We start from the raw sequence: 14,604 nt of genomic DNA, 5'->3' as shown, positions 1-14,604 counted from the left end.
CTCATCCATAAAAAAGAACGACATAATGCCACTTGCAGCAACGTGGATGGAGCTAGAGCCTCTCATCCTGAGTGAAGTAAGTCAGAAAGAGAAAGACAAATACCATATGATATCACTTATATGGCATCTAATATACGGCACAAATGAACCTTTCCACGGCAAAGAAAATCATGGACTTGGAGAGCAGACTTGTGGTTGCCAAGGAGGTCGGGGGGAGGGAGTGGGAGGGACTGGGAGCTTTGGGTAAATAGATGCATTTACTTTGCCTTCGGGATGGATTAGCAATGAGATCCTGCTGTGTAGCAGTGGGAACTATATCTAGTCACTTATGATGGAGCATGATAATGTGCGAAAATAGAATGTGTACATGTATATTTAACTGGGTTACCATGCTGTACAGTAGATTAAAAAATATGTGTATAAATAAATGATAAAAAAAAAACCTCTGGTGAGTCCAGTGGGGGTAAGAAGACAGTTCAGTTTGATTTATGGATTCAATGTATTTCAGTCAACATCTTCGTAAGTATCTTTTTAAAATCAAAAACCTGATTTTAAGACATGGATAAGCAAAAGATCTGGAGTAGATAAAAAATCTGGAAGAACAGAATTAGAAAACTTACACTATCCATATGACAATGACTGTGTAGCTGAAGTAATTAATGGAGCGTGATATAAGCATGAATACATAGATCAATTGAACAGATGAAAGACCCTCACACACATACAATTCCTAAATTTATTCCAAATGCAGCAATTGCAATTCTTTAGGGAAAAGTTTGTTTCCCATTAAGTATTGTAGTTAATTGGATAACAGTGAGTATAAGGACCAATAACACTTACCTTATACATCACAATAATTACTTTGCAATGAATTATAGAACTAAACATGAAAGGTAAAACATTAAAGCTCATGGGAAGTAACATCGGTATGATTTTAAAATCACTTTTTCTGTTTTGATTTTTTTAATTTCCATTTTAATTATTCTATAGTTTCAGGATGATATAAATACATTTGCATTCATTTTACACACACTGACCAGTTTTTTGTGCTTCTCAAACCTAAGATCTGTGTTTTTAAGAATTCTTTTTAAAATTGCACCTCACAAAATCAAATACCACGGAATACACCTGACCAAGGAGGTAAAGGACCTATATGCCGAGAACTATAAAACTTTAATCAAAGAAATCAAAGAAGATGTAAAGAAATGGAAAGATGGAGTTCCCGTCCTGGCACAGTGGTTAACGAATCCGACTAGAACCATGAGGTTGTGGGTTCGGTCCCTGCCCTTGCTCAGTGGGTTAACGATCCAGCGTTGCCGTGAGCTGTGGTGTAGGTTGCAGACGCGGCTCAGATCCCATGTTGCTGTGGCTCCGGTGTAGGTCGGTGGCTACAGCTCCGATTGAACCCCTAGCCTGGGAACCTCCATATGCCATGGGAGCGGCCCAAGAAATAGCAACAACAACAACAACAACAACAAGACAAAAAGACAAAAAGACAAAAAAAAAAAAAAAAGAAATGGAAAGATATTCCATGTTCCTGGATTGGAAAAATCAATATTGTAAAAATGGCCATACTACCCAAAGCAATCTACAGATTCAATGCAATCCCTATCAAATTACCCATGACATTTTTCACAGAACTAGACAAAACAATCCAAACATTTATATGGAACCACAAAACACCCAGAATCGCTAAAGCAATCCTGAGAAACAAAAACCAAGCAGGAGGCATAACTCTCCCAGACTTCAAGAAATACTACAAAGCCACAGTCATCAAAACAGTGTGGTACTGGTATCAAAACAGACAGACAGACCAATGGAACAGAATAGAGAATCCGGAAATAAACCCTGACACCTATGGTCAATTAATCTTTGACAAGGGAGGCAAGAACATAAAATGGGAAAAAGAAAGTCTATTCAGCAAGCATTGCTGGGAAACCTGGACAGCTGCATGCAAAGTAATGAGACTAGAACACACCCTCACACCATGCACAAAAATAAACTCCAAATGGCTCAAAGACTTAAATATACGACAGGACACCATCAAACTCCTAGAAGAAAACATAGGCAAAACACTCTCTGACATCAACATCCTGAATATTTTCTCAGGTCCGTCTCCCAAAGCAATAGAAACTAGAGCAAAAATAAACCCATGGGACCTCATCAAACTGAAAAGCTTTTGCACAGCAAAGGAAACCCAAAAGAAAACAAAAAGACAACTTACAGAATGCGAGAAAATAGTTTCAAATGATGCAACTGACAAGGGCTTAATCTCTAGAATATATAAACAACTTATACAACCCAACAGCAAAAAAGCCAATCAATCAAGGGAAAAATGGGCAAAATACCTGAATAGACATTTCTCCAAAGAAGATATACAGATAGCCAGCCAACACATGAAAAAATGCTCAACATTGCTGATTATAAGAGAAATGCAAATCAAAACTACCATGAGATATCACCTCACACCCGTCAGAATGGCCATCATTAATAAATCCACAAATAACAAGTGCTGGAGGGGCTGTGGAGAAAAGGGAACCCTCCTGCACTGCTGGTGGGAATGTAAACTGGTACAGCCACTATGGAGAACAGTTTGGAGATACCTTAGAAATCTATACATAGAACTTCTATATGACCCCACAATCCCACCCTTGGGCATCTATCCAGACAAAACTCTACTTAAAAGAGACACATGCACCCGCATGTTCTTTGCAGCACTATTCACAATAGCCAGGACATGGAAACAACCCAAATGTCCATCGACTGATGATTGGATTTGGAAGATGTGGTATATATACACAATGGAATACTACTCAGCCATAAAAAAGAATGACATCATGCCATTTGCAGCAACATGGATGGAACTAGAGAATCTCATACTGAGTGAAATGAGCCAAAAAGACAAAGACAAATACCATATGATATCACTTATAACTGGAATCTAATATCCAGTACAAATGAACATCTCAGAAAAGAAAATCATGGACTTGGAGAAAAGACTTGTGGCTGCCTGATGGGAGAGGGAGGGAGTGGGAGGGATCGGGAGTTTGGGATTATCAGACACAACTTAGAATAGATTTACAAGGAGATCCTGCTGAATAGCATTGAGAACTTTGTCTAGATACTCATGTTGCAAACAGAAGAAAGGGTGGGGGAAAAATGTAATTGTAATGTATACATGTAAGGATAACTTGATCCCCTTGCTGTACAGTGGAAAAAGAAAAAAAAAAGAAAAAAAAGAAATCTGAGGAAAAAAAGGTTAAGCATTATTTCTCTAGATATTTCCTATCATACATTTTCTCTATACATGGACACTAGATCTTTCTGAAACTATTGTTAGACAAATATTAAACATTTCCCGCCTATTTCATGACTCCTAAGTCTTTCTCATTAACAAAAAAACTTTCCGTTTTTCCCCATTTTCTGAGAAATTCTTGGATCTGTCACTGCAAAATTCTGTGTTTTTTTCTTGTACTTTATCTGCTACTTACACTATCCATTAAGTTTTAAATTTTGAACATTATATACTATATATTAAATTTTCATTATTTTTCAAATGTGCCTTTTTAAAATTTTTATTTTGATTGTGTTATTATTTCTTCTTATAGTCATTCTGTGAGTCACTGATTGTTGTACTATTTAAACTTCTCACTCACATGACACAATTGACATAGTGAGACTTCTCCCTGGTGATCAATAGTATAGTAGCTGACCCTTAAATAGCCAGAGAGTATTTAACCAGGTGGTTCTTCTGTATGCTTCAATACTATATGATATTACAAATTTAATTGTAACTCAGAAAAAAAAATGAGTTATCTTTACCTTGATAGAAACAGGCCAGGAGGGAAAATTAACTTGGAATCTTTAGATTTAAAGAAATTGACATTTTCATCATATTTGACATTGTAGAGTGAGGCTTAAATCTATGGTATCTACTAGAGTAATTTTTGTCTAACTCCATGTCAGTGTTTTTGTTACTCAAAGATAGTCCATTCCTATTACTTTCCTCATAACGAGTTCTGTTTGAGCTTTAATTTCTTGATTGACTCTGTTATGTTTTTCCAGTAGATTGTGATTTGTCTCTTAATGAGCAAGGGATAGACGTGACTCAGCAAAAGAGGTAGGCTTTTCTTCTTTTAACAACCTTTTGTAGAGCTGCCTTCATGGCTTTGTTTCTCAGGCTGTAGATCATCGGATTAAGTGTGGGAGGCAGAACAGTATAAAAAAGAGTAAGCAAAAAGTCTAATGCAGTTGGAGAGTCAGAATGTGGCTTCAGAAACTCAAAGGCACCAGTAGAGAGAAACAGTGTGACCACAGCTAGATGGGGGAGGCAAGTGGCAACGGCCTTGGCTCTCCCCTCGGCAGATGGGATCCTCAGCACAGTAGAGAATATGCGTGTGTAGGAGAAGCCAATGGAGAGGAAGCAAAGAAGTATCATCAAGGACATGAAGTCTGTGACCCCAAGCTCACGGACATACTCATCAGAACAGGCGAGTTTTAGGAGCTGGGGAACCTCACAGAAGAACTGGTGGATGACGTTGGCACCACAGAAGTGGATGGAGAAAGTAGCAGATGTGTGCATAACTCCAGAGACGACCCCACTGATCCAGATGGCTAGGATTCCGTGAATACAGGTGTTGACATTCATGATGATTTCATAGCGCAGGGGAAGGCAGATGGCCACGTAGCGATCGTAGGACATCACTGTGAGCATGGCCAGCTCAGCAGAACCACAGAGAGTGAAAGCCAGACATTGCAGTATGCATTCCCAGAGGGAAATACTGCTAGTATGCCTGAAAGAGTTACAAATGGACCTTGGTACCGTCACAGAGATATAGCATATGTCCAAGAAGGAAAGATGTTTGAGGAAGAAATACATAGGAGAGTAGAGACTGTCATCCATGGAAGTTGCAGCGATAATGAGTGTGTTGCCAGTTAAAGCCACTAAGTATAAGACTAAGAACAGAGAGGCCCATAAGACTTCTAGCTCAGGCTTGGCAGAAAATCCCATGAGGAGAAACCCACTCACTGTAGTGAAATTGGCCATATTCCTTCTCAGTTTCCAAGGAGGCTGCTGGCTGCAAGACAGAATGGAGACCTATAGAAATAATGCCAGAATCAACAGTTCATCATTGTAAATGTTATGTAACTTTGTATACTAATAATCATATTGAGTAATTTTAAATAACTTTGACTGAAGCACAAGAGTTAGGTAAATTGGATTATGAATTTTAATGTCATGTTTTTCAGGCCAAATAAAGGAAAATATTTTATTATTGGGAAGTATGGTACATCAAAATTTTATGGATGTTAAAATTTTCACTCAGTTCAAACACATGTTCATATTTATTAATAAGTTTTTGAGGTGACTGTTCTGTCTCATTAGTTATTATATCTATTTGTACCGCCACCACACTGATTCTTTCACTGCAGTTTTTAAATTTCCTTTCATGGAGTTCCCGTTGTGGCGCAGTGGTTAACAAATCCGACTAGGAACCATGAGGTTGCGGGTTCGGTCCCTGCCCTTGCTCAGTGGGTTAACGATCCAGCGTTGCCGTGAGCTGTGGTGTAGGTTGCAGACGCGGCTCGGATCCTGCGTTGCTGTGGCTCTGGCGTAGGCCGGTGGCTACAGCTCCGATTCAACCCCTGGCCTGGGAACCTCCATATGCCATGGGAGCGGCCCAAGAAATAGCAACAACAACAACAAAAGACCAAAGAAAAAAAAATTCCTTTCATGTATGAAAGAACAAAGTCCCAATCCTTTTCCTAAGATTTTTTTGAAAAAAATGAATAATAATAAAAGTGAAAAGCATTTTACTGACATTATCTTATTTTTATTACAATATACAAATGACCATTACCTTTAACACAAAATGTCATATAAATTAATCCAAAAATTTCAACGTTCTATTAAGAAATGGCAATAGGCCCGAAACTTTCTGGTATAATATTTAAAAGGAAATAAAATGTTGATAAATGTCTAAAATCATCTATATTTTATTTTATTTTATTGTTTTATTTTATTTTATTTTATTTTTTGCTTTTCAGGGTGGCAGCTGTGGCATATGGAAGTTCCCATGCTAGGGGTCAAATTGGAGCTGCAGCTGCCAGCCTATGACACAGCCACAGCAACGCCAGATCTGAGCCACATCGTCAACCTACACCACAACTAATGGCAACGCCATATCCTTAACGCACTAAGCAAGGACAGGAATTGAATCCACATCCTCATGGATAGTAGTTGGTTTTGTTACCACTGAGCCATAACAGTAACTCCTCATCTTTTGTTCCCTTTTTTTTTTTTTTTTTTTTTTTTATTTTCCCACTGTATAGCAAGGGGGTCAGGTTATCCTTACATGTATACATTGCAATTACAGTTTTTTCCCCCATGTTCCCTTTTTTAATGCAATGAATTTTATTATATTTATAGTTGTACAACTATCATCACACCCTAGTTTTACAAGATTTCCATCTCAAACATATCCTTCATTCTTAATTAAATAAAAATTAAAGCAAGAATAAGATATAACTATCAGTGATTCAGAAATTATTAGTGACAGAAATGAGTCACTTTACTGAAATTTCAAAACCCTTGCAGCTTTCGACTTTGGATGTCTATCCAGAATTTTAATTAATTTTGCTTCTTTAATCTCACTGAGTACTTTTTCTCTGCAACCTAACTCTCTCTTTTTAAAATTTATTTATTTATTTATTTATTTTGCTTTTTAAAGACTGCACCTACGGTAAATGGAGGTTCCCAGGCTAGGGGTCAAATGCAACTGCCAGCCTATGCCACAGCCACAGCAACGCAGGTCCAAGCTGCATCTGTGACCTACACCACAGCTCATGGCAATGCCCTATCCTTAACCCACTGAGTGACGCCAGTGATTGAATCTGCAACCTCATGGTTCCTAGTCAAATTCATTTCCTCTGTGCCACAATGGGAACTCTTTAACTCTCTTATAACAAGTGAGGTATTCAAAGCCTCATGCCTTTGTTTTTTGTCTTATTTTTAAGTTGATATTAGTGTTTTTAATACATAACAAAAGGTGTATATGAAGAATTTAATAATTTGTATCATTTATTTCTGGTTGTGAAATATTTTCTGCATTTCTCTCAAAATATGGACATGGTCTTATCATTCCTGAATTTTCTTGTATTTCACTGACATCAGAATTTCTTCCTAAGAAACAGAAGAGACTTGAAACCCAGATGACTGGTTGTGACAAGAAGCATATTCTCACATGCTTCTCACAATCTTTGTGTCCTTACAGTCTTTCTCTCTGGGATCTTTACTGGCCCTTGTTTTGTGAAAATGAAAACTGTGGTTGTTTGCTGACATTACAATATTTTGATACATCATCAGCTTTTTCATCTTTCCGTACTGTTAGAACACTCTATCTCAGATATAGGTAGGATCTCACATCTCTTCTAAGTCCCCGTTAGGGTCAATAAATAATAAGAAGAGAAGGATATCAAGTGATTTCATCCTGTGGTTCATTTATTCTAGATTGCTAGTTGCAAAAAGGAAGGAATTGCGGAGAAAATGGGAATTACATTGCACAATATGTTTCTGAAATAATTTAAATATCTCTGCTAGATTTGCAATTTTTGCTTAAAAATCTATAGTTGATAATTTTTAACTGTAGCATTTATGAAATAAATAACAAAGACTGGTTTTATCCCACCCACGCAAATCCTATTATCCATTGACTTTCTATTTTTCAGTATAAACATCCCTTTTAGACACCATGAAAACTCACCAGAGCAAATCCAGGAACTTCCTTTCTAAACTTAGGGAAAATTTGTTAACTACTACTTAGCAGAAGGTAATTCAGCCACTTTCAGTAAAGCATTGTCTGTGGAGAGGAAAAATAAGGATTTCCATTCTCATTATTGGAGTTTATGCTCCTCTGCATGGCTCCTGTGTCATGAGTGGAGAGATCCTCGAATGCTCTGGGTATTTGGGGCTCCTTGAAAATACCCTGGGGCCAAAACTTGCAATTACATAGAGTTTTCATGCAGAGTATTTTTCTGTTGATTTAATTTAATGATCACACCTAGTTATCTGGAATTTCTGTTTATTTGTGTCCATGGGATTAAACTGTTGAAACACATTGCAACTTGTGACTTATATTCTGGAAAACCCAACATTAAGGGTTAAATCTATTTTTCAGTTTGTTCATTGCCAAGTAAATGCTTATTCAAGGGAATCATGTTCGCTTTGTGTATCACTGTAAAGTCAAAGTAATTGGCAATAATCTATTGATATTTATGCTTTTCTCAGCTATTTTAATGGTTTTTATTAGAATGTTATTTCTTTGAAAGAATGACTTATTTAGTTCATCTTTTTGTTACAACCACCATCTGGCACTGCACCTTATCTATAATAGATCTTCTTAATTATCTGTAAAATTGAATTTAATTAAGCTCTACCATATTTTTATTCTCTGGTGACAGACACAGAGGATTTTTTTTTCTCCTAAGAATTTAAGTAATACAAGAGCTTTAGTGATCAAATAATCTCGGCAGGAATTTTGAACTCTTACACAGTACATCCAGGATGGAACACTTAGTGAACATCTTCTGTTTGTACATCACTGCAGAGCAAACTAACTGACTTAGAACAACAATTTATTATTTTCTCTCTAGTATGTGTGGATGAGCAGTTTTTGCTTGAGGTCGCTTATTCAGTTACAGGCAGATTTCAGCAGTGGTTATCGTCACCTGAAAACTCAATTTCAATGGAAGTCTAAAATGATTTGTTCACATGATGAGCAATTGATATGGGCTCTTGGGTGAAAACTCCACAGGGCAACTGCAACATCTGCATGTATTCTCTCCTTGTGTGTTGACTTCTCACAGCAAGACAGGGTATATGGATTTATTTACCTCTTCTTATGCTAGTAACTGATAGCTTTTTATAAATGTGGGTTCATCTAGCTATAATGCTTTCTATTTTTTCTTATTTTTTGCCTGCGCCCTTGGCATGTGGAAGTTCCCAGGCCAGGGACTGAACCCATGCTGTAGTTGTGAACTGTACCACTGCTGTGGCAACGCCACGTTCTTAACCTGCTACACCACACTGGAACTTCCTGTTGTATTATTTTGTAGATCAAGTCCAATCGATAAAATTCTTCTACAAAGTTATCTATTTATGAACAGTTATTCTTCAGTATAAACTTTAGAATCAGGTTGTTGAGCTCCTCACAATATTTTCTTGGAATTTCTTTAAAGTACTTTAATTTCATTTTGGTGTATATTTAGGTTACAAGTTTATAATGTTTAATTATATCATTTATGCATGTGATGTATTCATATTTCAATTCAGTTTTAATTTAAATCTGGATAGACTTTAAATATTTTTACACATTTTGTTCATTTTTGAAAGTGAATGTTTCTATTTTCATAGTATCTTATGTTTGATTAAATTTTCTTCATAATTCTTACTGCTGTAGGTGAATGATTGATTTGTATATGTTGGTCTTATATGAGGCAGTATTACTTAAGATTCTAATTAGGTTTAATTTTTTGTGTTGCATATCCTATGCATTTTGACAAATGTATAATGTCATGTATCCACCATTTTGGTACCATACAGAATACTTGTACTGCCTTAAAATCCCCTGTGCAAGACCTCTTTATGTCTTCCTCTCCTCAAACCTTTGGCAGCTGATGATCTTTTCAATGACTTCAGTTTTTCCTATCCCAAAATGCCATATTCTTGAAATCATATAGCAATAGCCTTTTCAAAGGCATATTGTTTCACTTGACAATATGCCTTTTAAGATGCCTTTGTGTCTTTTTGTACCTTGCCAGCTGTATTTTTTGAAACTGCTAAATAACTGTCCATTGTATGGATGTACCAGTTTACCCATTCACCTCTTGAAGAATACCTTATTTGCTTCCAAGATTTGGAAGTCATATGCAGAAATACAAAAAAACCCATAAGAGAATACTATGATAAAGTATATGCCAACAAATTTGACAACCTGGAAGAAACGGACAACTTTCTAGAGACTGTCAAATCTGAATCAAGAAGAAATAGATCAACTGAACACACTGATCACTAGAAATTATATTGAATTTGTCATTAAAAACACTCCCTACAAACAAAAGTCCAATACCATATGGCTTCAGGGGAATTCTACCACACATACAAAGAGGTAATGATACCCATACTTCTTTTTTTTTTTTTTCAGACATGCAGAAAAGAATCTCATATCTCTGTTTTTATTTTTTTAATTATTTCCCCAATACTTTTTTTTCCTACTGTACAGCATGGTAACCCAGTTAAATATACATGTACACATTCTATTTTCGCACATTATCATGCTCCATCATAAGTGACTAGATATAGTTCCCACTGCTACACAGCAGGATCTCATTGCTAATCCATCCCGAAGGCAAAGTAAATGCATCTATTTACCCAAAGCTCCCAGTCCCTCCCACTCCCTCCCCCCGACCTCCTTGGCAACCACAAGTCTGCTCTCCAAGTCCATGATTTTCTTTGCTGTGGAAAGGTTCATTTGTGCCGTATATTAGATGCCATATAAGTGATATCATATGGTATTTGTCTTTCTCTTTCTGACTTACTTCACTCAGGATGAGAGGCTCTAGCTCCATCCACGTTGCTGCAAGTGGCATTATGTCGTTCTTTTTTATGGATGAGTAGTATTCCATTGTGTATATGTACCACATCTTCCTAATCCAATCATCTATCAATGGACTTTTGGGTTGTTTCCATGTCTCGGCTATCGTGAATAGTGCTGAAATGAACCTGCGGGTGCATGTGTCTTTTTCAAGGAAAGTTTTGTCCAGGTCTATGCCCAAGAATGGCATTGCGGGGTCATATGATAGTTGCATGTATAGTTTTCCAAGGTACCTCCATACTGTTTTCCATAGTGTACCAGCTTACACTGCTACCAACAGTGCAGGAGGGTTCTCTTTTCTCCACACCCCCTCCAGCATTTGGTATCTGTGGACTTATTAATGATGGCCATTCTGACTGGTGCGAGGTGGTATCCCAGGGCAGTTTTGATTTGCATTTCTCTAATAGTCAGGGATGTTGAGCATCTTTTCATGTGCTTGTTGGCCATCTGTCTATCTTCCTTGGAAAAATGTCTCTTCAGGTCCTTTGCCCATTTTTCTATTGGGTTGTTGGCTTTTTTGCTGTCAAGTTGTGTAAGTTGTTTGTATATTTTAGAGATTAGGCCCTTGTCAGTTGCATCATTTGACACTGTTTTCTCTCATTCTGTAAGCTGTCTTTTTGTTTTCTTTTTGGTTTTCTTTGCTGTGCAAAAGCTTGTCAGATGGCTTAGGTTCCACTGGTTTATTTTTGCTCTTATTTCTGTTGCTTTGGGAGACTGACCTGAGAAAATACTCATAAGGTTGAGGTCAGAGAATGTTTTGCCCATGTTCTCTTCCAGGAGTTTGAGGACGTCTTGTCGTATATTGAAGTCTTTCAGCCATTCTGAGTTTATCTTTGTGCATGGTGTGAGGGTGTGCTCTAGTTTCATTGCTTTGCATGCAGCTGTCCGGGTTTCCCAGCAATACTTGCTGAAAAGACTGTCTTTCCCCCATTTTATGTTCTTGCCTCCTTTGCCAAGATTAATTGACCAGAGGTGTCTGAGTTTATTTCTGGGTTCTCTGTTCCGTTCCATTGGTCTGTCTGTCTGTTTTGGTACCAGTACTACACTGTCTTGATGACCGTGGCTTTGCAATATTGCCTGAAGTCTGGGAGAGTTATGCCTCCTGCTTGGTTTTTGTTCCTCAGGATTGCTTTGGCAGTTCTTGGTGTTTTGTGGTTCCATATAAATTTTTGGATTGTTTTGTCTAGTTCTGTGAAAAATGTCATGGGTAATTTGATAGCGATTGCATTGAATCTGTAGATTGCTCTGGGTAGTATGGCCATTTTTACAATATTGATTTTTCGAACCCAGGAGCATGGACTATCTTTCCATTTCTTTACATCTTCTTTAATTTCCTTGATTAAGCTTTTATAGTTCTCAGCATATAAGTCCTCTACCTCCTGGTCAGGTGTGTTCTCAGGTATTTGATTTTTTGGTTTGCAATTTTAGAAGGCATTGTATTTCTGTATTCCTTTTCTAATATTTCATTGTTAGTATCCAGAAATGTGACTGATTTCTGAATGTTAATCTCATATCCTGCTACTTTGCTGAATTTTTGATCAGTTCAAGTAGTTTTTGGGTTGAGTCCTCAGGTTTTTCTATATATAGTATGATGTCATCTGCATACAGTGACAGTATTTACTTATTGTCTTCCTATTTGGATATCTTTTATTTCTTCTTTTTTTTGGTCTGATTTCTGTGGCTAGGACTTCCAGTACTATGTTGAATGAAAGTGGTGAATGGCCATCCTTGTCTTGTTCCAGATTTTAGTGGGAAGGCTTTCAGCTATTCTCCACTGGGTATTATGTTTGCTGTGAGTTTGTTGTAAGTGGCTTTAATTATGTTAAGGCATGTTACCTGTATACCCACTTTGGTAAGAGTTTTTGTCATAAATGGATGTTGGACTTTGTCAAATGCTTTCTCTGCATCTGTTGAGATGATCATGTGGTTTTTCACTTTTCTTTTGTTAGTGTGGTATATGATGTTGACTGATTTGCATATTTTGAACCATCCTTGTGAATCCCACCTGGTGATGTATGATCTTTTTGTATGTTGGATTTGGTTGGCTAAAATTTTTTGTTGAGCATTTTTGTGTCTATATTCATCAAAGATATTGGCCTGTGGTTTTCTTTTTTGGTGGTATCTTTGTCTGGTTTTGGAGTTAGGGTGATGCTGGTGTCATAGGATGTCTTTGGGAGTGTTCCTTCTTCTTCAACCTTTTGAAAAAGTTTAAGGAGGATGGGTACCAGTTTTTCTATGTATGTTTGGTAGAATTCGCCTGTGAAGCGAAGTCCTGGACTTTTATTTGTAGGGAGTGTTTTTATGACATGTTCAATTTCGTTTCTAGTGATTGGTCTGTTCATTTTATCTATTTATTCTTGATTCAGTTTTGGCAGGCTGTAAGTCTCTAGAAAGTTGTCCATTTCTTCTAGGTTACCAAATTCGTTAGCATATAATTGTTCATAGTATTCTCTCATGGTTTTTTGTATTTCTGTAGTATCATTTGTGACTTCTCCTTTTTCATTTCCTATTTTATTAATTTGGGTTTTTCTCTCCTCTTCTTGGTGAGTCTAGCCAGAGCTTTGACAATTTTATTTACTTTTTCAAAGAACCAGTTCTTGGTTTTATTGATTTTTTTTCTATTGTTTTTCAAATATCTATTTTATTGATTTCTTCTTTGATTTTTATGATTTCCTTCTTTTGCTGACATTAGGTTTTGTTTGTTCTTCTTTTTCTAATTCATTTAGGTGTTGGATTAATTTGTCAATTTGAGATATTTCTTCCTTTTTAAGGAAGGTCTGTTTCGCTATGAATTTCCCTCTGAGGCCTGCTTTTGCAGCATCCCGTAGATTCTGAGTGGTTGTGTCTTCATTATCATTTGTCTCAAGGTAATTTTTAATTTCCTTCCTGATTTCTTCATTAACCCATTGGTTTTTTAGCAGCATGTTGTTTAGTTTCCATGTAGTAAGTTTTTTCTCATTTCTTTTCCTGTGGTTGATTTCTAATTTCATGCCATTGTTGTCAAAGAAGTTCCTTGAAATAATGGCTATACTTTTAAATTTGTTGAGGTTAGATTTGTGCCCCAGTATGTGATCACTTCTTGAGAATGTTCCATGTGCACTTGAGAAGAATATATATTCTGATTTTTTTGGATGTAATGTCCTGAAAACGTCGATTAAGTCTAACATTTTTTATTGTGTCCTTTAGGATCTCTGTTGCTTTATTGATTTTCTGTCTAGAGGATCTGTCCATTGATGTGAGTGGGGTGTTAAAGTTTCCTACTATGATTGTATTCCCATCAATTTCTCCTTTTATGTCTGCTATTATTTGTTGTAGGTGTCTATATTAGGGGCATATGTATTGACAATTGTAATATCCTCTTCTTGAATGGATCCTTTAACCATTAAATAGTGTCCTTCCTTGTTTTTCTTTATGGCCTTCATTTTTTTAAAGTCTATTTTGTCTGATATGAGGATTGCAACTCCTGCTTTCCTGTCTTGTCCATTGTCATGAAATATCTTTTCCCATCCCCTCACTTTCAATCTATATGTGTCCTTTGCCCTAAGGTGAGTTTCTTGTTGGCAGCAGATTGAAGGTTTTTGCTTTTTTATCCAATCTGCCAGTCTGTGTCTTTGCTTGGAGCATTCAGTCCATTACCATTTAACGTGATTATTTTTTTCAATTGTTATTTCCCCAATGCAGTTTTTTCTTTCTACTGTACAGCATGGTGACCCAGTTACACATACATGTACACATTCTGTTTCTTACATATAAGGTGATTATTGATAGATATGTATTTATTGCCATTTTAAACCTTGTTTTTGCAGTTGATTCTGTGTTTCTCTTTGCTTCTGTTCTTTTTTGGGTTGGATGGTTTCCATTTATTTTATGCTCGAGTACTTTTCTTTTCAGTTTTGGCGAATGTAATGTTCAGTTTTCATTTGTTTTTTAACCATGTTAAACCCTTCCTATA

At 36.7% G+C, this 14,604-nt stretch overlaps 1 protein-coding gene across 1 annotated transcript; it reads right to left on the bottom strand.

Annotated features, from left to right (window-relative positions):
- Positions 1-4,108: 4,108 nt before the first annotated feature.
- Positions 4,109-5,047, bottom strand: LOC146401451 (olfactory receptor 14J1-like). The gene has a single exon (XM_084970530.1). The coding sequence runs from the start codon at positions 5,045-5,047 to the stop codon at positions 4,109-4,111; it is 939 nt and encodes a 312-aa protein (XP_084826656.1).
- Between the last annotated feature and the right edge of the window lie 9,557 nt (positions 5,048-14,604).

This window comes from Sus scrofa, chromosome 7, assembly GCF_054392235.1.
Source record: "Sus scrofa isolate SSC_HxYL_T2T_F1_AM1 chromosome 7, Sscrofa_HxYL_maternal_Yorkshire_Landrace_v2.0, whole genome shotgun sequence".
NCBI classification, from domain to species: Eukaryota; Metazoa; Chordata; class Mammalia; order Artiodactyla; family Suidae; genus Sus; species Sus scrofa.
The sequence above is the reverse complement of the archived record's forward strand: the minus strand, read 5'-3'. Positions and strand labels throughout refer to the sequence as shown.